At 54.7% G+C, this 25,284-nt stretch overlaps 8 protein-coding genes across 8 annotated transcripts; 4 read left to right on the top strand and 4 right to left on the bottom strand.

Annotated features, from left to right (window-relative positions):
• Nucleotides 1-948: 948 nt before the first annotated feature.
• SPSK_06991 (avl9 protein) lies at nt 949-3,906 on the top strand (the record flags this gene model as incomplete). The annotated part of the gene is made up of 2 exons (XM_016733661.1): nt 949-1,914; nt 1,981-3,906. 2 exons carry the CDS (start codon nt 949-951, stop codon nt 3,904-3,906), a joined length of 2,892 nt encoding a protein of 963 aa, XP_016591483.1.
• A 658-nt stretch (nt 3,907-4,564) lies between these two features.
• Nucleotides 4,565-7,577, bottom strand: SPSK_06982 (cutinase transcription factor 1 alpha; the record flags this gene model as incomplete). Its single annotated transcript, XM_016733652.1, has 3 exons — nt 4,565-4,631; nt 4,709-7,345; nt 7,435-7,577. 3 exons carry the CDS (start codon nt 7,575-7,577, stop codon nt 4,565-4,567), a joined length of 2,847 nt encoding a protein of 948 aa, XP_016591482.1.
• Nucleotides 7,578-8,889: 1,312 nt separating this feature from the next.
• On the top strand, nt 8,890-9,382 carry SPSK_08062 (uncharacterized protein; the record flags this gene model as incomplete). The annotated part of the gene is made up of 2 exons (XM_016734711.1): nt 8,890-9,008; nt 9,040-9,382. 2 exons carry the CDS (start codon nt 8,890-8,892, stop codon nt 9,380-9,382), a joined length of 462 nt encoding a protein of 153 aa, XP_016591481.1.
• A 2,560-nt stretch (nt 9,383-11,942) lies between these two features.
• SPSK_07711 (uncharacterized protein) lies at nt 11,943-13,025 on the bottom strand (the record flags this gene model as incomplete). The annotated part of the gene is made up of 1 exon (XM_016734368.1): nt 11,943-13,025. The coding sequence occupies one exon, from the start codon at nt 13,023-13,025 to the stop codon at nt 11,943-11,945; it is 1,083 nt and encodes a 360-aa protein (XP_016591480.1).
• A 1,613-nt stretch (nt 13,026-14,638) lies between these two features.
• Nucleotides 14,639-16,191, top strand: SPSK_10771 (uncharacterized protein; the record flags this gene model as incomplete). Its single annotated transcript, XM_016737053.1, has 2 exons — nt 14,639-14,653; nt 14,842-16,191. The coding sequence occupies 2 exons, from the start codon at nt 14,639-14,641 to the stop codon at nt 16,189-16,191; spliced, it is 1,365 nt and encodes a 454-aa protein (XP_016591479.1).
• Nucleotides 16,192-17,116: 925 nt separating this feature from the next.
• On the bottom strand, nt 17,117-18,673 carry SPSK_07441 (uncharacterized protein; the record flags this gene model as incomplete). The annotated part of the gene is made up of 1 exon (XM_016734103.1): nt 17,117-18,673. One exon carries the CDS (start codon nt 18,671-18,673, stop codon nt 17,117-17,119), a length of 1,557 nt encoding a protein of 518 aa, XP_016591478.1.
• A 1,590-nt stretch (nt 18,674-20,263) lies between these two features.
• On the top strand, nt 20,264-21,253 carry SPSK_07768 (ribosomal rRNA assembly protein; the record flags this gene model as incomplete). Its single annotated transcript, XM_016734424.1, has 1 exon — nt 20,264-21,253. One exon carries the CDS (start codon nt 20,264-20,266, stop codon nt 21,251-21,253), a length of 990 nt encoding a protein of 329 aa, XP_016591477.1.
• A 272-nt stretch (nt 21,254-21,525) lies between these two features.
• On the bottom strand, nt 21,526-22,734 carry SPSK_07636 (uncharacterized protein; the record flags this gene model as incomplete). Its single annotated transcript, XM_016734295.1, has 2 exons — nt 21,526-22,606; nt 22,676-22,734. 2 exons carry the CDS (start codon nt 22,732-22,734, stop codon nt 21,526-21,528), a joined length of 1,140 nt encoding a protein of 379 aa, XP_016591476.1.
• Nucleotides 22,735-25,284: the final 2,550 nt, after the last annotated feature.

The raw sequence follows: 25,284 nt of genomic DNA, 5'->3' as shown, positions 1-25,284 counted from the left end.
GGTCGCATCGCGCGATAATTTTTGACGATGGATTAATACGTCAGGAAAGCGGCACTTGGAAAAAAGTAGAGAATCAGAAGGTTTTAGTGCATACCAATTGCTGTAATTGTGGCCTGCGGAACTGAGAGCGGAAGGTGCCTTTGGGTTGATTGTAACTGGGAAACGGCGCTAAGAGTCTGGGATTCTCAAAAGCCGTGAGCCAGTGGGAGGTGGCCCTTGACCCTTATGGTGAGAAAATGCCCGCCCTACGCACCGTATTTTATGGGACTCCAATTTGCTGTATTCCGTTTCCGTACGGAGAAGCTTAACACAGGTTAAAGCAAAAGGCGAAGAAGGAGCGAACGACTTCAACACCGCCTTTTGGGTGTCTGTTCGGGTTTCTCCCCATTCGTGCTCTTCACTCCCTTTTTATTCTCTCTTTCTTGGCTTCGCATCTGTCTCGCCCGGCGTCTTCATGAAAAGGGTGCTTTTGCATTTCCACCCTGTCTGACAACACCACGTCGCATTGGAGACGCAGTAGTCAAGGTACAGGTGTGCGTGCAATAGCAGCTCCCACTTTTCATGACTTTTCCTCCCCTCTTTTTTTTCGTCCATCTGTTCCTCCAACTTTGACGCGTTTCCTTCTCGACCTCCTCGACAATTTGATTTTGCCTCTCTACTCACCGACGTTGTGGCTCACGATTCCTGACTTTTCCTTCGACGTCGCGAAGAAGTAGACAGCCTACGGGTCAGGTACAATCCGCAACTACCTAGGCCCGTTTCCCCTGAATCGGCATTTGCCCTCCCTGCTTAGACTCGGCCGTCCCCGATCTCGTCGAAAGAGAGCAAACGTCTCGACCAAGCTACAATCAAAGTCTACACGCCATCGTACTGGGTAGACGTCTCAAGTGTTTGCACGGTGCTGGGGAGTGAAACAGCAAGACGAGGTCTTGGGGGCCAGGACACATTATGGACACGACGTCAGCACCAATGCCGCCGGAGGCGGACGACCACACGGGAGGCGTTGAGTCCGGCGTGGATGTTGCAACGGATGCACCCGCACCTGCAGCTGTGGCTGCACCCGGAGATGCAGCAATATCTACAGACGAAACAGTTTCGCCAGTGCCACAGCCGACAGCGACAGCGACAACATCAGCGAACCATCTGCAACCCTCTGTAACGCCAATCGACACGACGGGTGCAGCAGCTCTGAGCACGTATTTACCGCCTCTGACCCCGAGCGCATCTGCAGCACCACGGTCGCCCGCATCATTGGCGCCGGGCTTCACCCCGCTGCTCTGCGTCGTCGACTTCCACCATGCCCGTGGTCCGGAGGTTGAGATGTGGTTTGGCGTGCCCCTGTCCGCAGAAGATCCCGCCGTCCAGTACGACTGGCCCTTGCTGCCGTTCATGGCCCTCAGCGACGGCGCCCACGCCTCGACCGAAGACTTCTCCTACTTTACGCTCCTGAAGCCCGCCACCCCTGACACATCCTCCAGTCCCAGTACACCTGCCACGTCCCTCTTTGGCATTTCCTGCACGCGGCAAATCGACGCCGCCCAACTGCGCAACCGCCCCGCCGAAGTCACCCGTTCGACTGTCCAGAAGGCTGTTGTGGTCATTGCCGACAGCCCCCAGTTCTTTGGCATGCTCAAGGAGCGACTGAGCATCGTCACAAAAGCCTGGTTCGACCAGCGCGAGTTCACCGACGTGGACATTTTGCGCCGGTTCCAGGAGTCGCTGGCAGAGGAGAAGTCCCGTGGTGCCCTGGGTGGCGGTGGTCTCAAGAGCAGTGCAAGTGGTAGTCGGTCGCCGCAGTTGCCAAGCGACGACGAGGACCGGGACCAGTACCTTGGTATGAGCTTGCGCGAGCTGGTTCACGAGTTCCGTTGGCAGACGCTTGTCTTGTTCAAGTGCTGCCTGCTGCAGCCCAAGGTATGGCATACCCTTTTCCTTTATACATCGTTTTTCCGTTTCCGTATGTCCCGCTAACCTGCCCAGATGCTCTTTTTCGGCTCTCGCTGCGAACACCTCTGCATGATTCAGTTCTCTCTCGTCTCTCTGATCCCCGGGCTCCTTCGAAATCTGCAAGACTGTGCCGGCCCCGAACTGAACAGCTACTCTGAGAAGCTTACAAAGCCAACAACCCTCCGGACAAGCGATCGCAGCTCCTTGTTGACCTATATGGGCCTCCCGCTGCAGATCTTTGGAAAGGGAAGCTTGTTTGGCCCATATACACCCCTCCAGCAGCTTGACGTATTGGCCGACGTTGGTACAAAGTCCTACGTTGTCGGCAGCACCAACTCGCTGCTCCTGCAACAGCGTGACCGCTACTCGGACATTCTCATCAACCTCGACGACAAGACTGTCAACATCACGTCGACCTCCCTCCGCGCTGCTCTGCAGCTCTCGGTGTCCGATCGCCGCTGGATTGATTTCATCACACAGGAAGTAAACGACACCTGGGACGAAGCCAACCCCGGCCGCCCCAAGACGATGGGCTATGTCGGCAGCGAGGAGTTTATCCGACTCCAGTTTGAAGAATACCTGCTGTCTCTCATCTCTTCCGTCAAGTACCACAACTATACGACCACCCCCAACAGCCGTACAGGACGTGTGCCGGCACCACCCCTGCAACACATTGAGGGTGATCCTTCTACCGACTTTGGCGTCGAGTTTGTGGAGTACTGGTCCCACACCGAGAACTACAAGCTCTGGAGCGCGAATACAGACTCTCACATCTTTGAATTTGTGGAGCCAAAGCATCCCTGTGCGGGCGGATTGTCGATAGACGACGTGCAGCGCCGCATTGCCCAGCAGGTGCAGGATCTCCACCTGGACGAGCGTTTTGCCCAAGGCAGAGAGGTGCTCGGGCGCAACATTGCGGCTGGTCGCGAGAAGGCGTCCACTCTTTTCAACAAGCTGTACGCGGACATGGAGACGCTCCGCGAGTCACAACGGCGACGGGCCGAAGAGGCGCGGCAACAGCAGCAGTCGGAAAAGGCCCAAGCCAACAGCAACGGTGACCACCCTGGCGTCAACGGCGGCAGCTACCCGAACGGCGAAGCCAAACACGGAGTTGTCGGCGTGGGCGGTGTCGACCTGTCCAAAGCACAGCAGACCGTCCAGGCTGCCGGCGCACGGGCGACTGCCTACATGAGCAGCTGGGCCTCCTGGGCTGGCGAAAAGCGCAAAAACACCGGCTGGGGCCGGATGTCCGGCGCTCTCAGTTCTGCGAGCAACGGCAGTGCAACCAACAACGGCAGCAACAGCGGCAGCAACGGCAGCGGGATGACCAGCCCCGCCGTCGGTGGCAGCGGCAGCTGGAGTTTGCTCGGCAGCGCCCGCCGAGGCAACCGCAACACAATGAGCAGTACAACGTCCGATGCGTCGTCGGAGCGAGGCCTGCGCATGTCTGTCTCGTCCTTTATGACCGGCACGAGCGACACCAACGACAAGGTGCTGCCGGCCACGCCGTCCGTGCATACGCCAGCTACATTTACCTCGGCTTCCGGTCGATCCATGAGCGGCCACGACTCGCTTCACGATTTCCCTCCCGATCTCATCGTCCGCAACCTTGACGAGGAGCGCCCCATCCGGCCGCCGCCCAAGGACCTCCCGCCCAAGGACCTCCCACCCAAGGATGTCCCGCCCAAAGACATTGCACCGAGAGAGGTGCTGTTCTCCTCACCAGATGACTCGACAGCCGATGTGACGACCAACGGAACCAGCGAGAATGTGCAGGGCCAGGATGCCAAAGATGCTAGCCCGCCACCGCCTGAGCCGCCCAAGGAAGCACAGGCCGAATTTGAGCAAGTATCTCTGGTTGAGAAGTCCGAGGATGAGACGACCGAGAAGAAACAGGAGCCGGTATCGAAGCATGCGCCGTCACGCTCTGTCGGCTCCAAAGTGATGCTCTTGCCATAATCTGACGTAGCAATGATTTATTGAAACAATGGTTTTGGATCACTGCATCTTGTTTGGCATTTTAGTTTTCAGGCATATTTGCATACCATACTTAGCAAAGGGTCAGCCAAGCACGAATGGTTTTCGTAATGGGCATATTTGCGTTGTCTTGTTGAAAAATTTTATATTTTTCTAATATCAGACTGGGGTTGCATATAAATCCTATTTTTTTATTTATTTGGATATTTAATACATTTTACGTGTCACGACTAAGCCTTTGTTATAAGAGAATAAACAGCTTTTAATCAAATTTGTTCGTTGCAATTTGAATAAGAATATGAGAATGATTAGATAGATCGGTGTGGTGATTCACCCCTGTTATATGATTTAAACATTTTCTTTAATAACCAAGTTGATAATGCTTTTATGGAGAATACCGTCGTGAATTGAATCATTATACCCGACACATAAAAAAGACAGGAGAGTAAAACCACTCAAGACCAATATACAATACTTCCATACGTAAAACCCCCAGTTCCTGCTCCATGTTTAATCATAATACCCATAAAACACTCCGAATTTCCTCTCTCTCAACAACTTAAAATATCAATCTTCTAATCAGAAAAACTGAGGCTGTAAACTCCCATAAGCATCGGCGGTGTTTCGTTCCCGTTTACTATTATGTAAGGGACGAAAGATCTAGGTTCATGGCGCTGGCGTCACCGTTGATGCCAAAGAATTGGAACCTAAATTGGATGCTTGGTTAGTACTTTGGAAAAGGTAAGAAACAAAGGAGAACAAAACGAGATGGGAAAAGACATACCAATCTTCAACATTGAGAGTCGACGGCACGGGCTGCCCACCAACGGAACCCGTACTCCAGCTATCGCTCGGGCTCTGGCCGTCGTGCATTGCAGCATCTGTCTTAGCGTTCCAGCCCTGCTGCTGCTGACCGCCATTCCCCTGTTGGAAACCAGGTATGCCGGGTGCCAACATGCTCGGGTTTTGCATGGGGCTCGCACTGGTGCCACCAATACCGCTGTTGTTGCTGGCATCAGCAGTGGAGACAGGGGCGGCATGTTGGACGAAAGGACTTTGCTGAGGCTGCTGCTGCTGTGTCTGAGGCATACCAGTGTTGATCATGTTGGGGTCCAGTGTCTGTGTCGTGCCACCCGGGGACATGGTCGGCGGGAACATGGTCGAGAAGCCGGTGCCGTCAGGGAACAGCTGGTCTGGTTGGAAGTTTTCCCAGACAGATTGCGACAAAATCGGCGAGTTGCGCGTGACCAGGTACAGGTCTGGCGGGGTCGATGGGACCGAGTAAGAGGGGTTAAATGGCGTGTGCGGACGCGTCTGTGGCCGGGATGCCGTACCACCGGCTGCATTGGACGGCCCGTTTCCACCCATGAACGCGTCGCCAGTTTGCTTTGTGGGCGGCGACGTGATCGCTGATGGAGGTGGCATCGCGGTGCCCGTACCCGACTCAGCCTTTGCATTCGCAAGACTTGGCGTCTGTGGTCTGGACCGCTCATAGGACTCCTGCGGCTGTGGCGTGTTAACGCTGAAGTCGATGGCCATGTCGTCGTACTTGCGCTTCGACAGATCATATTGTTGTTGCTGCTGAGCCTGCTGTTGTTGTTGGGCCTGCTGCTGCTGCTGCTGCTGCTGATGCTGAACCTGCTGCTGGGCCTGTTGCTGAGCCTGCTGCTGAGCCTGCCTGTTGGACTGTTGCTGAGACTGTTGCTGAGCGGCAGCTTGTTGCTCGAGGCCCGTGAAGACTTGTTGCATCTTATGATGCCTCTGACCGGCAGCTCGTCTAAGGCGGTCTTCGTACGTTCTGTTGCCCAGGATGGACTCGAAGAGTGCATAGACCATTTTGCCGACGAGCCACACTTTGGACACCTCCTTCAGGCCGTTCATGCAGATCTGCAGGTTGTCTTGTGTGACCATCTGAATCGACGGGATGGGCGACCGCATCTGGTAGACATGCATGATGAGGGCAGAGAAGAGACTGTAGACGATAAATGCCGGGCAGAACCGCAATTGATCAGAGCTGTTCATGTAGTCGATGATGTGAGAAATGTTGTTTGCGGCCTGGAACGCGATCGTGCGAGATGGGTACATAGCAGACTCATCACCAAAGCGACTGGAAGACCCGGGGGGCATATAGGCACGATGCAGGAGACACAGCGTGGTGTAGTAGGTCGAGAACAAGAGGCCCGACCAGAAGTTGCGACTGGCAGAATTCCAGCACACAATCGGCGGACAGTTCTGCAGCCAGTCGGCCAGCGCCATGTCACTGTGCGCTAGGTCCATGGGGCTCTTCTGACGGCCCTTGGAGGCAACCGAATATTGCTGGGAGAGCACCAAGCCCATAATCTCACACAACTTGACGTACTGCATGAAGAATTGAGCTTGGAGAGGGTCCGTTTTGTACTCGCTCGGCTGATCCGGCTCGTCTTCGTTAAAGTCCTCTTCGACGAGCATCTCGACGTCCGAGTCCTCCAGGTTGATGTGCACGGGGCGGCCCAGAGCAACAGCAACCGAGCGATCGCGCGTAAAGAGCGTCCACCAGATACGCTTCCATAAGCGCTTGTCAGTCGTGCTCAGTTGCGAGTCTTCTACACTTCGGTGCATACCAGAGCCCTGCGCCACAATGGTGGCGACGCGGCTCCAGTAGAAAACGTTCTTGGTGACGTCTTCCGGGCCTTCCCAGTACCAGCCCATCAGAAGTAGCGATTGCACAATGGTAACACGGTCGTCTTCGTAGTTGGCGTCGTAGAGAGCTTTGGCGCGCTTGTAAAACGTCAGGGCGGCCGGTGTCGTGGAGCCGTTGGCATCCATAAGTTTCGGATTCTTGCAAACGCGTGAGCCGGCGAGGAGGACGGCTTGGAGCAGCAGGAGGGAGGGAGGGTTGTTTGTGTCGCGATACTGGCGCATAAAACGTGTACGGTTGATGGCCGGAACGATCGGGTGCACCCACTTGAAGTAGGCATCGATCAGCTCGTCGCACAGGTCGCGTGGAGGGAGCAAGAATGCGCCCCGTTGGTGCAATATATCAATCTCAACATTGTCTAACTCGGTGAGACGTGCACGCGAACCGCGCACATTCTCAGGCAGCGGGTAGTGGACGACATCGCTCGAGCCAGCCTGGTCGTGTACCAGCAAGGTCAAGTTGGACGACTCGCCGAGATAGGCAACACGGCCGGCCTCCGTGATGGGCGCTCTCGTGAACCGGGGCTTCATAAGAATGTTGACGTATGTGCTATTATCGGCTTCTTGCTGCTTCGCTTGAAGCTCCGTCACGGCACTCGACGGGGTGCCTTCAGCGGTGTGGTAAATGGCCGGCGGACGGAAGTTCCCAAGAGTGGCGTTGGTGGTCGGTGTAATTCCCGATGCATTGGATGCTGCAACACTACTTGCTTGCGGCGATCTGTCGTCGGTAGGGTCGCCGCGTTCGCTAAATGGACATCGTCAGAATAGGATACTCTTACAAGAGACATCAAACGTGCTACAGGTATCGCTCTATGCAGAAAGCGCTTTATAAACACACCTGTCTGAGTCCTTTGACGCTGATCTACCCGTTGATGGGGTCGCTTGAGTGGCTGCCTTCTTGCGTTTCGGAGCTGGAATTCTGCACTCGATGTTGAACGCGACACAGTTTGTGCAAGGGATACCGAGACTGGCGGCATCACATCGAACCTATATGATGGCACAATGTTAGGATTTTCTCAAGATCAAGATGTTCTTGCATCACAAGAGTGTCGATAAAAGACGGAGGAATGAAATCGGATCGAGGGCCCAGGTCAAGCTCCGAGTTCCCATTTGCAATCTCTCATTGACGTCAAGATCTATGTGGATCTGATATGTGCCTCGGGAGTGCACTGGACGTAAGGAGTGTTGTGGCGCATCTGCCGTGTGGTATTCGTACCTTTCTCGCATGGCATGTCTGTCACGAGGTATCGTCAGCATGGAACTTCTAATTTGCGAAGTAGTCAAACGTCATTAGGAAATGACAGAGGTTGTGCCAAGGGGCCAAATTGCAAGCATTTGGGCATAAGTCAGGATAACAAGGACGATCCCGAGATACGGGGAGGAGTGAGGGGGGGTAGGAGGCGCGTGCTTGCGGAGAGAAGGGGTTGTGGTAGCGAATGAGAGGCATCGGAGTTTGGAGTGTGAGACTGAAGGAGGATCGTAAAAGACGTTGCCTCGGCTCAGATGGAGGTCATCAATAACCGACGTGAAGGAGGGCAGCTCCAAGCCGGCTCGCAACAGGCCGCAAATATAATAGTGTGATGAAGTCCGGGATTGGAGCGAAAAAGAAGAAAAGAAAAAGAGTCGAAAGGGAAAATCTGGGGAAAACGAACCTCACATGCTCTCGATGCTCGTTGCCTGCGGAAGAAACCGTGTTAGAAAATGGTCATTTCTCTTTACCACCATTTGTTTCCATCTGATTTCGAGCTTTGTCACCCTCCTTATCATGCAGAAGCAGGCTCGACACCCAAGACCTGCAGTGATGACCACGACCGCTAGGCCATAGCCAAAAGACGTCTTCGCGCTCTGCGACGTTTTACAAAAGTTGGGTACTGGAACGGATGACCATAACACTCTAGAACCATAATAACAATACGAGACAAAGAATGCAATCCTTACCTTCTGAAGCTGAGATGGTTGGCTCCCGACTGGTTCGAAGACTGGTCCTGTGCCGACTGTGCGCCCTGTTGGTTGTTCGCTTCAGTCGCAGCAAAGCCCTGTCTGGAGGGTGATGACGGCGCCTGCTGCCCCTGCTGCGACTGCGCACCGTCTTCCATGGGCGAATCGATCTCCATAGTGCCGACGTGATCCAAACTCTAGGTCGATGTCGTCGGTAAGGAGCTTTGGTGATGGGCGGTTGTACGAATGATTTGATAGAAGGGAGGCCGTCAAATACGTTGCTGGTATGAATGAGATGTGGGGAGGAACGAAACGTCGATTGTCTCGGACGAAAGCAGTCGTCGTCCTACAATGGCCACGAGATGGTACGCGGGAGTCGATGTTGCAGCCGTCGTTTGGATGTTGCCCTATCCGGATGAGTACGGACGAGTACGGCCTTTTCTTAGTACCCCGTTGCCGGGTCGAAACCGGTGCGTCGCGGACGTCTCGGAGCAGTAGCAGGCGAGGAAAGGTACCGCTTGCGACACGTGCTGCAAGCTGGACGCTGGCTGCAAGGAGAGCAATACACCGTGGAAATGCGACAGGTGGGACAAGTGCTGACTCGCCGTGGGTGATGAAGTGGGCGTCGAATCTGGAGGAAGGACGCAAAAGGGGCGGAGATGGACACTGCGCAAATAGTCAAGGCATCAAGGTCGGCAAAATGCCGACTGTGAAGGTGTCGATGGGTGCAACTTCAAGTGTTCCGATGAAGGACAGGAGGGTGAGGGTGGAGGAGAGACAACAAGAACACCAGTTGAGTATCTACTCAAAAGAACCCTGGATATCGAAACAGGGGTGTGCCTGAAAGCAGAAGAAAGAAGAATGACGGAGAGGGAAAAAATGACGAAGTGCACCGAGCAGCGGATTGAATGAAGCTAGTGAGCAAGAAGAAGGGCAAAAGACAGAATCGCGGCGGGGCATCGACGATGGAGAAGGGAGATGAAAAGTCAAAGCCGGTGCTAGTTCGTTGGCTCCTTCCGTCTCTTTGCGACGTATGCTGCTGCAATACAAGTGCAAAAAGTTCCTGCCTCGTGGTGGCGTGAAACGGGTTGGACCTTTTGGACGGGGAAAGAACGACGCGAGTTATGACAAAAGCAGATTACCTCGAGGCACAAGTCCGAAAATATTGTTTGCGTTTTATCTTCGCCGTGTAGTCGTTGCGTTCTCCGCGAAATCAAGTACTTGCACGAAGTATTTTGCACTGCTAAGCGCACGAGTGCTTGCAAATAGGAACAGAGCACACGGCGAGCGCCTCAGTACGTGGAAGTATTAATTACGACGTAATACTCTGTACGAAGTACACCGGGCAACTTTTTCGTGGGCTGCTAACGCCGCAGCCAAGGCAGCCGCGATGGGGGAATGGGGTTTTAGTGGAGGAGAGGCCCCGAGAGGTGCTCAAGCCAGTGCAAGGAATTTGAAATGGAAGGAGGGGGAAAGGGCACAGATGCGGCGTAAGCGCCAGGCCAGGCCATTGTGGTTGAAAGGGGCGTTCAGGCCAAGATGGAGGAAAAGTGTGGGCCTACGAAAGACACTGCCTGAAGCCGGTCTAGTCGTAGCACGCCGCATGTCGTACGGTGATATGTGTTACTCCGCAGCGGGCGAGAAAATAGGGACTAGCGCAGGATCGCACAACACCGTGGCCGGGACCGATGTAAGAAATTTCCATGTGATTCACTGTTTTCCTCTAGTTTGACAGCGATAGAATACAGCTGATTCGAGATTGACCAGTAGAAGCGACTCTGATTTGGGATATTCTCCTTCCGCTGGGCACAAAGGCCACGGAAGATGCGATGCCCATGTGTCTGAAATTCATGTTCTGGCCAGGTATTCTTTTGTTACTTCCGAAAACAGCCTTCGAGTCGGGTCCTCAAGTCTTTGCCAGCATTTGTCCCCGAAAGACGGTTGTTTTTATACTTGTTCTGGTTATTGCTCAGGTGGTGGGTTTCAGAGCTTGGGCCGCCAACTTTCGGCCCCGGCGGCCAAAATAGCCATTTGATCTGCTCCTGCCCTTTCCAACGTTCGGACACTTTCAGTCTTATGGCGCCTCTTCTGCTGTTAACGGAGGTGCCCAATGTACCTGCCTCGAACGAGAAGCCAAACATGGAGACATAACCCGTACAGCATCGATGCTACAGTCGAGGAAGGCACGAGTCTCTTGCCTTTAACTGTTAATCAGTTAAGCGAATCAGGTGCGGTTCCAAGTTCCTCAAATCGTAGCTCTTGCAAGGCTGATGGCACAAGTGACAATTGAAAGGACCAATGCACGACGCACCGGCCGCACTATCGAAAGTACTGCCAAATCGATGAAAACAATGACCTGGGCCGACTTTGTGTGCACACCAGCTCCTTCACACCCCGAAGGAGGCCTATTTGCAAAGTCGTATTTGATGCGTCCCCGTAGTCTGTAGTCCTGGCTTCATTCTTCTGGCCGAAACAGATTCTCTCCAAAGCCAGACTTGGTACAAACGTTGCGAGGTGACCACGAAGGCCGTAACGGATTTTTAAGCGAGTCGCTCAAACCGAGAATGTCCGTGTTAGTGTTGCGTTTTGCTGGAGATCGGGATCGACGAGCGGAAGAGTCGGGACTTGCGCAGTATAGTGAAAATGCTAGCTCTGAGGCTCGTACGGTATGTTGTCTACACAGACAGATTACCGGTATTGGTTTAGTTGAACTCCGTACCGCGCCTACTCCGTAGATAGTCCAATTTCAAGAACGTCGTGCTTCGGATTTCTGGTCCAGAGCCAGGGTGTTTAACGAGAGAGGCTACGCGGGCAGAATATGTTGTAATTACTCCATTGCAATTGCCCCGTATCATGAAAATCCTTCCGCCTCTCTCGATGTCCTTCTCTCCCTCCATAAAGATAACTGGATACTTTGTACCGAGTAGATGGGGCCCCCGGGCCCACTCTGTTACAGAAAGTGGCCCGGACGGCGTCCAAAATTGACAAAAACGAAAACGAGGTAGGCAATGTACTCCGTAAAAAGCTCTCAACCATAGACCCGACCGGTCGGTCAAGTTGAACTACCGACCGCCGATCCACCTCCAATTGCAAGAGTGCCGGCGCTCCCAGTCCTTCCGGTCTGGCCGGGCATGATTTCGTGTCACGTTTTCGGCCATTGTTGTACGGTGTGTATGTTGTATATGTAGGTGAGTATATCTTGTGTATGTGCAAGTTTGCCGAGAGGAGTCTATGTCCCTCATGTATCCGCTCTCCGATCCAGTCTATGTATGAAACGACAACGCAGTCCGTCCAAGACGCAAAATCAAAATAGTATCATATAGTCCATATCGTGTTCCCAACGGAAATTGCGCCTCGTCTTTTGTCTCAGCCCACATCACCGGCCCCTCCAATGCCGTCTCGAATCAGTTGGCCTTGTCCTTTCCCTTTGCTGGTGCATCTGGTGGCCCGGCCCACTGTTCTGGTGTCGGCTGTTGCTTCTCTGGTATGGTTTGTCGTTTTGTTGTCTCGATCCCCACATTTGCGTTTGCGTCCGGTCCTTCTTGCTTCGTCTCCTCCTCATTCTTCCCCTTCACCCCGCGCTCCTTCGCTAGGGCTGTCTCTACCTGCCAAATGGCCCGCTCTAGCTCGAGCTCGAGGGACGGCGCGTTGAACGCGTCCGCAATGCCTTTGCTGCCGCTCGGGTTCGATAGGAGCAGTCGTTCCGGCTCTGCTTCGTCGTGGCTCACCGCACTCCCGTTGCTGTCGGCCTCCCGGCGTATCTGCGTTCCGACTGGCTTTGTCTCCCCCATAACGGACTTCTCCTTGTCGTAGATGGCGTCGAGAATCGGCGAGGACGTATAGACGAGGCCCTTGTTCGCCAGTAGGTGCTGGATGTGTTTGCTGCCGGAGAGCGCCCGCCAGTGTGACCACGCGCGGTAGGCCAGGTAGAAGAAGGGAATATTGGGGATGACGGGGACGAGGACAAACGGCGCCGTGATGGGCATGCCGACAAAGCACCAGATCAGCCGCTTCCGGTGCAAATCCTCGCGCTCGGTGCCCAGCCTGGTCAGCAGCGCCTCCACAGACGTCGAGGGAATGACGGATGACGGATAGACAACTTGGACCGATTTTGAGTCGAAGCCTTTGACGACGGCCGTTTTGGTGTCCTTTGTATCCACCCCGTCCGCATTCGTATTCTTCTTGTTCTCCTTGTCCTCCTCGATCGCCCGAGCGGCCGCTTCTTCCATCCGCTTCCGTGCCGAGTGAGGCGGCACCGACTTGAGCCCCCACTCCTCAAAGGCAATGCGTCGTAGACCGGCGTTGCCCGAGGACACAATGCGGTGCATCAGGCTGCCCGGTGGCTTCTTCTCCCAGCCGGACCACATCTTGGCGGCCCGGTTTTGGACCTTGTCCATGAGGGACATCTGGTGAGGGAGCGGCTCGGTCAGGCGCTCGCAATAGAACAGCGTGCGCCGCGTAGAGATTGGAAGGAGGAAGAGGCGCATTGTAGCGGCGTCTGGGGTTGCGCCGGAGGTTGCGCCTGGGGTAGTGTCGCGGTGTCTGAGGCTTGGGCCAAGGCGGGAGCCGTGTCTTGCTGGGTAGGACGACCAAGGCCAAGTCCTGCCAATGCTACCAATTGTGGAAGCTCTTCGTTTGCTTGTCCGCACTCCCGGTTCGGACAATGGCGGCCGGATCGAGCTCAAACGGGACCCCAATTGACACCCGTTAGCTCCGTGCCCTCTCTCAAGGTAGGGCGAAAGGTTGGTCGAGACGACGAAAAAGACGGCAAATGTAACCTGCTTTTACGCTTTTTTGCCTTTTGGCTTCACAAAAAGCTGATTCTCGTTCCGTTCCGCGCTCTTCTATGGTTGGTCTTTTGTTCTGTTGGCCCAATTAGTCGTTGTTTGATTTCTTGTTGCGCGTCGAAAATTTTCTCATAATCGATATAAGAGGTTGAAGCTTGGTTTGGGAATAAAGTTGGCCTGACCTGTCCGGCGTCATCTTCCCAGCACGCTCCGCATGCCACTCGCCGTCTGGCCGCGACCGCGTTCCAGCCGCAAAGCATGACGACATGTTGGCTAGCTGTGGCCTGTGAGTGGTCCATTTGGGCATCCTTGAGCTTGCTGCGGGGCCCCCCTCTGTGGTGGTAATCCTTTTGCAACCTTCCCAGCAGTATTAAGTCCGAGTAGCTTCCTCTTAGGCATTGCTTAATCCTGGCTTAGGGCACCAGTCAGCATTTTACAGTAGTAATATGAAGTACTTGCATCGCTTTTCTATTTTGGCCGCTTATGTACGAGATCTTCGTTGAATCAGAAAGGCAACATGTAAGACCGCATTCTAGAATTTTGTCTTGCCACGCATCTACACCAGTACTGTCCTGGCACAGGCTGCAGTTGCTTTTTCCTCGCCTGTTGCCGCAATCGAGATCCGCCGTACGCTAGATTTCAGGTCATCTTCGCAGCAGTTTGTGCACCATGCAGCCTAGCACGGGCCTGGCCAGCTCTGTGGCGCTAGGCCATATTACAGGCCACAGTTTATCGTGCCAAGCTCGGCATGTAGGCCTAACCGGAGACAGTTCTCCTGTGCGACGACCTCTCCAGGTGACAGACCCGCCCGCTAGACTAAATATATTATCATGACGAGGTAGGCGCATGCTGCCAAAAAAAAAAAAAACCATCAAAAAGGGAAAGTGCTTTGCAAAAGCAGTTCTTACTTGGATTGGAGAAATTCACCCAGTTTCGGAAGGCTAGGCTTCTGTCGCCGTTGTTCCTTTCTCCTCGTCCTTTTCCTTCTTTGTTACCCCAGATTTGTCTTTGATCGTGCATACGATTTTCGCGCCGTCCGCACGGCGCTCTACGTCGCACAGCACACCAGCCTGCCGCCCTGTCTTTGCCCTAGCTGTCTCATTTGGCCTGTCCGTTGACGTCGTTTGTTTACGAGGACGTGTGCCCTCGGCTAACACGAGGCGAACCGACCTCTTTCTTTCGCCGCGCACGCATCATCATCGCCATCTTTCACAATTCGTCAGCGGCGATCCATCCGGCGATATCGGCTTCAAGTTCTCAGCCTTCAACGTTCCTGGCGTCTCGGTCTGACGATCGGTCGCCTCGTCTGCCCCATGGCTCCAGGGACTGTGAGGACCATTCCTCGTAAGTTTCTGTCGTACTTGTTATGATCCCTGCAGCCTTCAGTCGGAGCCAGTAAGCGCTCGCGCGGAGTAGAAAAACAAGCCATGATTTGGAGAAGGCTGACGCGTGGTATATTCGCTTTGCTTGTTTAGCTTGGGTCATTCAACGGCCACCAGAGTCTCTTCATCCACAGCATAACCACGCGCCGTCCGACCCACGACATAGACGCAGCGGGGCGACCCGGGACCATATTGACGAAAACAATGACCGTGAGCGAAATGACGACAACCCGGTGATGAGCGGAGCCGCTGCAGGCGGCCACCGGGCAGTAGACGGCGCGGCACACACAGCAGACACGGCGGGCAAGGCGATAACAGGCAAAGAAGAGAACCATGACCGGGGCATAGGGCATCGCTTGTCTCATCTGTTCCAGAGCAAAGAAGGCCGTAAATGGGACCATCTTCGGTCTTCGGAACCAGTTATCGTGCCTCAGTTTCATGTCGTCAACGGCCCTATAAATTACGGCCAGAGTGAGGACGCAGACGAGCCCTACAGAGACAGTATGAGGCAGCCAAGGGTGGAGAGGATTCACAGCGATGGAACGATCCAGGTAGGGAGAGAAGAGCTCGAAGCAGATGTCATCGCGGCGGAGGCTGCGTCCTTGACCCCACCAACAGCGGCGGCAGCAGCTTTACGGCCCGCCTCGACCGCAGCCACACCATCGGCCACGGCTTCGGGCGCGTCGCCACACGCCATACCGACACCACAGAAACAGTCGTCAACGACAAGGACCAGACATGCGTGGTGGTACAACCCTGAGACGCAATGGCGCAGCTTCATCGAGTCGTCGCGCTACCCACACTCGCCGAATGAGAAGTCGGAAGTCATAGACGATGAGGAGATGGCCCGGCTCAACCCTGACTTTGGCTACAACGTTCACCTGCCGCCTAAGGTTGGCGACGGTGACGGGCACTTCCACCACAACAACCGCCGATCCAAGTACTCGGACAAAGCGTTTTATGTGCGAATCTGGCAGACGCTGCTGCACCACCCACTGGGACCGCTCGCCTGCCGTCTGGTCGTTCTGTCCACATCCCTGGTTGCTCTTATCATCGCCATCACCATCTTCAAGCGCGAGCGGCTCGGGCGTTTATTCGGCGAAGGCGACCGGACAAGTACAGACTTTAACAGTGTGTGGCTGGCGAACATGCAGCAAGAACGAAACCAGATCATCGTCGCGATCGTCGTTGACGTCGTGGCCATCCCATACATTGGATACATTACCTTTGATGACTATACGGGCAAGCCGCTGGGCCTGCGTCCCCCACAGGCGCGTATCCGACTCATTCTTACCGACTTGTTCTTTATCATATTCAAGTCGGCGAGTACGGCACTCGGGTTCGAAGCCATGGTCTTTTTTAACACCACATCCAGCCAGGGCCTGCTCAGGGCACTGGGTGCCTTCGAGCTGATTGGACTAGTGTCGTGGGCTCTGACTCTTACAATAAATATCTTCCGAGAGATAGAGAGACTTGGTGGATAATGGGTCATGATTTTTGGCGGAGGAGGGAACCCGATATTGCGACATGTATTTTTATATTTGGTACTGTATTTGCTGGCGCATTTATGAGGAAACAGACAGCCGCGGGCATTAGCTGATATGCCCAAGGATACAACATACGACACCCTCGTCTATTCATTGAGAAATATTATTGAAACCTTTTGAGTCCGAGAATAAACATTTTGTTTTAAGTGGTATAAAAGGAAACCAAAGCTACACGGTGCATACGATACAAAGCAGACACAACCATCTCCCCTTTTTGAAGTAAACCTAGCCTTTTTTTCTATTCCCTCCTTTTCAAAATATGTTGTAAAGAACATGCAACAAGTCAACACAGTAAATAAACACCACTCCTTTTTGTGCACTTTCCAGCTTGTGGTAAATAGGAAACGTTCCAAGAAAAGAAATTGAAAAAAAAGAAGAAAAAAACGACAGCCATAAAAGCAAAATGAAAACGGGTCGTATGAGGCAACCTAAAAAACACCAACAGCGCATGACAAAAAAATAAAGAACATCATTGGAAACCGCCCCTCCAAGTTAGGTATGTGTATAATACAAATGAGACTGAAAAGCCGAAAAAAAAATCAACAGAGGTAGGACACAGAAGGACAGAGTGGGAGAGACAGTACGGCTGCCGCTCCCCCGTCGTGCTTTTTTGTAGCAACACCCAAGTTTGTTGATCGATTATGAGATGTTTCGTTTGTTGCTAAAAGAAATAAAAGCATTCGTCGTGATTTATCAAGGGAATCAAAAAGCAAGTTGAAAAGACAAACCGCGAAAAAAAAGCAGACAAAAGACACAGTGTGTGAAGGACGTAAGACGGGAGCAAACGAGTATTGCAAATCATAGGGGTAGGCTAGAAGTAGCTTTGTTGATGCGTGCGGTTTTCTAGTACGACCCCCGCCCCCTATGGCTTCGGCGACGTGGGACCTTCAGTGGCGTTCCGCGCCGCATCGCTGGCCACAGCAGCGACCGCAGCAGCAGCAGCGGCCACATCTTGTGCCGACGCGTTCTCCAGCGCATTGTCTGCCGTGGCGGCCGTTAGTGCAGCAAGCGCCGTAGAGGCGGCCTCAGCATCTAATGCGCTGGCATCGTTGGTGTCCGCCGCGACAGGCTCCGGCTTGGCCTCGTCGGCGACGGCCGGTGTGGTAGTCTCGGCCGCCGCTTCCGTGGATGCCGCGGCAGTAACGGCAGCAGCCACAGCAGCGGCAGTTGCAGCGGCGGTCACACCGTCCGCCGTCGGCGCCGCAGCCTCAGATGAATCGCCGGCATCGGCAGCAACAGCAGCAGCAGCAGTCAATGCGTCGGCTGCCGTTCCCGACAGGGAAGTGGAAGCCTCGCCAAGGCGGGGCCGTTTTGCGCGGTCGCCCTCGTAGACACTGAGGGCATCCTTGGCCTCCTTGAGCTCCTGCTCGAGCTCGTCAAGGCGGCGCTTCATCATATTCTCGCGGCGGTGGCCCTCCTCCAGATCGGTGCGCAGTTGCCGCTCCGACTGCGTCAAGAGCTCGATTTGCGACCGCAGCTGCGTCTCGTCGCCCTGCTGAGCACCGTCCTGGCCGTCCTGGCCGGCACCGCTGCCGTACACAGGTTCGTAGTGGCCTAGGCGTCGCGTGATAAAGTCGTTGATGACCTCGAGCTCGGCGACCCGCGTCTTCAAGCTGGAATTTGTCGCAGCCAGTTGATCCGACGTCTGGGGGCCGCCGTCGCCGTTCGCATCGTGCTGGCCGGACCCGTCGCCGGCCGTGGCAAACGCCTGCAGGTGTTGGCCCTGGTAGTTGCCGTCGTCGAGGATGGGGTAGGAGGAGGAGGCATGGGCGTTGTATATGCTGGGGGTGCCGGCGCCGGACATGGGCGAGTCGGTGTCAAGGTGGTGGCCGTTAGCGCCCTTCTGGGGTGTGCGTCGCGAGAGGGCGGCAGTGGCGGCATAGGCATGGCTCTGGAGGTCGACGACGCCGTTCGGATCGCCGACCATGGTCGCGGCGGCGGCTGCGGCTGCAGCGGCTGCAGCAGCGGCATTATTCTGTTTGTGGGAGAAAGAAATCCCGTATGAGCATGTAGACAGCACAAAAAAAATCAAAGACAAAACAATCGTCCTGCGGTGCGAAAGACAGCGCGCGCATGCGCCTCGAGTTTGCTCCGCCAGTTTGCACCGAGGCGCGATATCTCGATCCCTTATCCGACGGTGTAGCCCCTCGGAAAATAACGAACCAAAACAACAAAAAGCACCAACCTTTTTCTTCAGCATGTCCGGGCGCATCGACGTCTTGACGCGGTTCCGGCTCTTGATCACATCGGTCTTGAGGGATATCGGCCGCGGGCGGCCGTGCAGCTTGAGGAAGAGACCGCAGGCATTGCACAGCACGGAGCCCATCTCGTCGCGTCGCCATAGCGGCGTTGTCGACGTCGAGCAGTTCTGGCATATTGGAAGCGATGTCTCGCGATCGTGGTTCGCCATGGTCGCCATTGTGCTTTAAATGTATGTATTTTCTGTCGAAATGTATGTTGTCGTAGTGTCGTTGGTACTTGCGATGCGTATTTTATCGGATTTTTCGTGTTCAACGGGCATGCGAGAGGATAAGGAGCCAGTTGCGCATCTAAAGGGGGGTGTTATTGCGATGGTGGTGGTAGACAGCGGCCAGATGATAAGGGAGGCCCATGAAAAACCTTTATCGCTCGAGCCGATATGAGATTACACAATGTGGATTAGAATTTTTTTACTATTTTTTTAGTCGGGGGGATGGAAAAGTGGGGCTGGTGTGGGTGGGAAATGATAAGGCAGTGGTGTACCGAGTACCCAAGAGCGCTGAAAATAAAGAAATGCGGCCTCTGTCCAAGCACACGGCCAAGTCCCGCGTGCTTGCGGGTTAGCACCTTTTTCGATGTTTAGCGGTCGCAACTGCTAGTTCCAGGGAGGTAAATGCGCCGGACAGTCAGCAGCGAGAGCGTACATGACTCGCTACGGAGAGATGACGGGGCCAATGCCGATGCGAAGAAGGAAGGAGCTTCCTTGACAGTACATGATAAGATACGGTGCAGAAACATGAGGCAACTTGAGAGGCGACTACAGAGTGCGAGATACGTCCAGAACTAATGCGAAAAAATGTGACCGGGGTGACCACGTTTTCATCCGTGGGCAGCTCGGTAGACAATCGCAGTCCGATACGGTATGCTGGCACGACCCATTGGTCTTTCAAAAGTGAAAGGAATTGTCTATCGGCCCATCGGCTCAATCACAGCGCATGGTATCTCTGCAGGGCGCTCCACCCGGTGTGGACATCAAGCGGCTTCTCCCTCCGTGCAGAGAGTACTCTGTCACTTGCCCTGCCCGTCAAGCCGCACGTATGACATACATTCGGCAGAGTGATACTTTGCATTCGTAGCGTATGCGATTGGCTCTTTTCCATAACAGGCGAGAAATCGCTCGATTCTTATTGGCATGTGCCCTCCAGCACGGAAGGTGCGTTCAGTCAAAGTGTGCACTCGAAAAGAATAGATTTACAAAGGGCCTTCAGACAGCATTTCTGTATCTACTCCAACATCTCCAACTGTTGCCAGGAACGCCTAGATAATCATTATCGATAAAAGGGCCTCTAGAATCGCCGATGTCTTCCGCCTTAACAGGCTTATCGGTGGACCTTGAAGAAATATCGATGCTATCAGAACCTTCAGCCTGTCTCGAGTAAGAGAAATTTTCATACAGTGTACACACTGTCTTAACACTATATAAATACTGTATAAGCAGATACGCCTCTCATTGGACGAATTGCAGTCTTCCTAAAAAGGGAAAGCTCCAAAAAGAATACAAAAAAAAGCGGAACAGGTCCCTCTAATCGTTATCGATACTCTTTTTTTCTGGTTTGCCCAGCGACCTTTCATCTTTGTGCCAGCATTTTAATACCATCTCCAACCGCAAGTTGCGACAGTTCACCGTCTAGTCTGTTGACAACCAGGGCCCAAGTTCGCCAACGTCGAGTCTCCCCAGTACTCCGGCCAATATTTCCCACCTATACATATCTACCGACTCTCCGCCGACTCTCGTTACCTACCTCTGAAAATGCCGTCGACCCAGAACAAGGACAAGCCGTGGGACACGGATGACATTGACAAGTGGAAGGAGGATGCCTTCAAGCCCGAGGACAACAAGGCGGGCAGCTTTCTCGAGGAGTCGTCGTTTGCCGTCCTCTTCCCCAAGTACCGCGAAGTGTACCTGCGGGAGGCTTGGGCGGGCATCACGCGAGCACTGCAGGCGCGCGGCATTGCCTGCGAACTCGACTTGGTCACGGGTACCATGACGGTCAAGACCACCCGCCGCACCTACGACCCGGCGGCGATCCTGAATGCGCGCGACCTGATCCGTTTGCTGTCGCGGTCTGTACCCGCGCCGCAGGCGCTGCGCATCCTCGAGGACGGCGTGGCGGCCGACATTATCAAAATCCGCAGCCTCGTGCGCAACAAGGAGCGGTTCGTGAAGCGGCGGCAGCGGATCCTGGGCCCGCACGGCTCGACGCTCAAGGCGCTCGAGATCTTGACGGAAACCTACATTCTGGTGCAGGGCGGCACGGTGTCCGTCATGGGGCCCTACAAGGGCCTCAAGGAGGTGCGGCGCGTGGTGGAAGACTGCATGAACAACATCCACCCCATCTACATGATCAAGGAGCTCATGATCAAGCGCGAGCTGGCCAAGGACCCGGCACTGGCCAACGAGAGCTGGGACCGGTTCCTGCCCAACTTCAAGAAGCGCGTGCTGAGCAAGCGGCGCGTGCCGCACCACGTCACGGACAAGGCCAAGAAGACGTACACGGCGTTCCCGCCGGCGCCGGAGAAGAGCAAGGTGGACCTGCAGATCGAGTCGGGCGAGTACTTTCTCAGCAAGCAGGCCAAGCAGCGGGCGGCGGAGACGGAGCGGCAAGAGCAGGCGCAGGAGCGGAAAAAGGAGAAGAAGCGCGAGCGCGAGCGCGACTTTGTGCCACCAGAGGAGGGTGACGAGAAGCGGAAGAAGAAGAAGCGGAAGACTAAGGAGGTCGAGCCGGCCGACGAGGATTGAGAGGGCATGCATAGATCATGAGCGTCATTTTTTTTCTTCATTTTTCATTTGTCTTTGACTTTGTTTCCCTCCCCTGGCAGAGCCATTTGCCACGCGGTGTTTTGCATATATTCCTGTGGTGTCTTACGGTATACTTTTTCTCCTCATTTTCTATTTAGGTCGTTCATAAATTTTATACTATGCGAGAATCATTTCAAAGGCATCCTGTTTATACATTCTTTATTCTTTCCTTCAGCATATACATTGGTGCCGTTTCACGTGTGCAAGTCGCTCTACAGCTTAGACGGCGAATCCCGTCCCGAGGTCGAGGCCTCCTGGTCAAACGACAACACCACCTTGCCAAACTGCCGGCCCTCCTTGATGTCGTCAAAGAGGCCGTCAATGGCCGGCAGGTTGGCCTCTGACAGGCCACCATACACGATGCGGCTGACAATGGGCCGGATCTTGTGCTCGCGCACAAATGCCACCATGGCGCGGAACTCGTCGCGCGAGCCCATTGTCGAGCCCTTGAGCTCAATGTTGCGCAGCACTGCCGACATCAACCAGTCCATCTTGGGGCTCACCGTCATGCCGTACGACGACACGACGCCGCCGGGCCGCAGCAGACGCACTGCGCGCTTGATAATGTCGCCGCCAGCGCCGTCAATGATGGCATCGAATTGCGGGCGCTCCGTGGGCAGCAGCTTGAGCAGCTGCTTGTCCCAGTCGGCGTCCTTGTAGTTCACACCGCCCGCCACACCCAGCTCGTTCTGTGCACGCTGCAGCTTGGCCGGGTCGCCCGACGTCACGTACACGCGGCAACCGTGGGCCATGGCCAGCTGCGTCGCGGCAATGGCGACGCCACCGCCGATGCCCGTGACCAGCACGTTGCGGCCGCCCGCGGGCTGCGCCGTGCTGACAACGTTGCTCTTGGTGACCAGCGCGCGCCAGGCCGTCAAGCCGACCAGCGGCATCGCAGCGACCTCGGCAGGCGACAGGTGCGCGGGGGCCAGCTCGAGCTCGTCCTCCGGCACGCTCAGGTACTCGGTACCCATGCCGGCATCGACGCCCACAGCGCCGCCCAGGGCGGAGAATTTGTTGTACTCCTCCGGGCCATCAGGGTCCGACGTCCAGCCGCGGCAGGGGGCCATCACGACGGCAGCGCCGACCTGGGCGACCTCGGCGCGCTTGCAGCCAGAACCGACCGCCTCGACGACGCCACAGCCATCGGCAAACAGCGGGTTCTCAAACGAGATGCCGGGGTACAGATTCTGACGGATGAACACATCACGGTGGTTCAGGGCGGCGGCACGGATGCGCACCAACAACTCACCGGGACCCGCCGTGGGCTTGGATACCTCCTTGAGCTTGAGGCTGAGTGGAAACAATGAGTACAAATGACCACTGGAAACATGCCAAGAATCAGGAGGGGGGGGCACCTACGGGTAGTGCACCTGGCCGGGCTTGCCATCGACCTTCTCGATAATGAGGGAAAGAGGCATTCTGGGCGATTTGGGCGATTTGGGAGATTTTGGGGAAGCAGAGGGAGTATGTTGACTATGGAAAGAGCAATGGAGACGACGCGAAGTTCGCGAGGCAGGTGGGTTTAAAAAGGTTCTTTTCAATCTTGGGGTTATTTTGTTTGACACTTGATGCTGTATGCAAGCCATTGATGACTGCCTGTTGCCATTGGGGTCAGACCGAATGCTCCAATGCCATATTACTGTATTACTGCGAAGCAAGCTTACAGAGCTTTGAGCCGGGCCAATGGCACAAGGCTGGGCAACTACGGCCGCTGACGCACCGTCGAGCAGCGGGCCGAACATTGTTCCCCGCATTTGTTGCCCAACAGCAATTATCATCAACCTCGGTAAAGCCTTCACAAACCCTGTTACGAAAGCGATGAGACGGCTGAAGGCGTGCTATTGGGCGCCAGGTTCATTGCAAGACAAAGATACGACGTAGTCCAACGCAAGACAAGCGCGAGTGCATTCGGAGGCCGAAACACGAGACCACAGGCAATCGAGTTGCGGGCAAATCCAGCGAATGGAACACAAAATGACAGAATCAAAGCCGTCCCGACATGCTAGGTTTGTCATCATCACCATTGCGGCCCTCTCCGCATTATCGCAGGCACATCTCCGTGACGGGTCGGTTATGCTTCGTAATAGACAAGGTGCGTCGTTGTAGGGCGAGAGTTTTGGTCCAGCAAGCTTAGCACCCACCCAGTGCCAGCCATCTGCGGTTGATGCAAGGCACAAAGTTGTCCGTTGTGGCGTTTTCATGAGCCTGGGTGTCCAATCGATGTGAATCGGCAAGGCTGAAACCGGGCTGGGAGCCGCTGGGATCAGCTCGCCGATGCCGTCGTCAAGGCGAGACGCCACAGTCGTGGTGCTGCTCGATTCGATCTGATCACCACGAGATACGAACGGCTTTTATGTTGCAACGGCCACTTTGGCCCTTCTTGACCATACGCCGTTCATACGCTAGGATGTCGTTTCCGAGAGCGGAGTACAAGCACGACCTCGCCGACACGACAGGCACTGAGCTTTGGCAGCAGTGGCCTTTGTCATTGATTTATGCGCCGCTTCAACTTGGCAGGCATATGACACACAATAGACTGAGACTCGGCCGTTCATGTCAGATGGACTTTGCGTGTTTTGAGACCCCCGGCTTGATGTTATCGTTTCTCGTCTCATTTTATCTCGCCTCAACCTTTCCCAAAGCTTATGCAGCAGACGGCCTAGGCCGAGTGGTAGACCTGGTAATATCCTCCCAGGAACAAGACTTTGTGCATTTCGGATATCGGTCCTCGTTGGTTTGTTGAATGTGACTCTTCATTGTCTTTTACATCTCCAATCTGGCGAGAGATCCAGCCGCGCGTTTGCTTGACTATTGCCGCCACCATGAAACATTGGATTGACTTCCTTTTGGTCTAATTCTCGTCGTTGAATGCATCCGTTTGTTTGCTATGTGGTATTTTTCACTACTACATGGCGGACATGCAAAACGAGATAACATATCCTAAAGCAAGGGTAGCGCCATACGTCGAAACGTCCTCTTCATATGTTCCCCGCTAATCCCGGATGGTCGCCGAACACCACCCTTGCACAAACGAACACAAATACACGCAAGAGTATGAAGCGCACTAGGAATGTGCCCTGCAGAGACTGCATAGCGGCGACGGGATAATCGTCGGTGGGCCACCTGTCAGTGCCTGCCGAGAAGGCTACACACCGACAACAGACTCCAGCCTGCCTGTGAAGGCAAGGGATTCCTTTTGACTGCTCTTTTCACCCTCTTACGGAGTCTGACCTGCAGAACAGTTGCTTGTTCAACAGTGTTGGTCTGTGTGATGCCTCCTGGATCGTCGCTGCCGGCTGTCTCCTTGCTTAATTGCACAGTAACACGCCATCTCTCCTCCGGCACCGATAACCGTCGTTTGGCCTCCATCGCCCGTCCAGACTCGCCATTTCGCCGCCTTTCCCTCGAGGCTAGGCCAGCAATCGCGGATCCGGATCGCGCAATTCTAGCAAGGGACAGACTGCCAACGAAAGCAGGGTGGCAAGCGTGTGAAGTACTCGTGGGCGGGGGTCGAGTCCGTCCAGCGACCAAGACAAACGGGAGAAGAACAAAAAAAGAAGGGCAGAGAGACCGTGCCAGTCCCAAAACAGGATCGTTCCGCGCCAAAATATTTTACTGCTAGCTCTTTTCCGCTGGTGGCCTGCCTGTGCATCACACAATGCTTTCACGCCTTTTCTTGTCAACGCCGGCTTTCCTTTCAGGTCTCTTCAGAGTCGTTTCTCCTTTCGGCGGGCAACTTCTGCGTCTGGAGATGACGTGCCCCTGTCAGATACAATTAGGCTTGATCCCTTCGCGCACGTCCCTTTCCCTGTAAAATGACCCCTGCCTTCTTTGGCACCTCGCCGTCCTGGTGGATCGGACAGAGCAAGGCTCTAATTAGTCGACACACACAACCGCGCACACCACGATACTGGGAGTGTCCCCCCCGCAGAACGACGAGAGGCATTCAAATAGCCAAAGCCTCTTCG

Source organism: Sporothrix schenckii, assembly GCF_000961545.1.
Source record: "Sporothrix schenckii 1099-18 chromosome Unknown Cont41, whole genome shotgun sequence".
In the NCBI taxonomy this organism is placed as follows: domain Eukaryota; kingdom Fungi; phylum Ascomycota; class Sordariomycetes; order Ophiostomatales; family Ophiostomataceae; genus Sporothrix; species Sporothrix schenckii.
The sequence above is the reverse complement of the archived record's forward strand: the minus strand, read 5'-3'. Positions and strand labels throughout refer to the sequence as shown.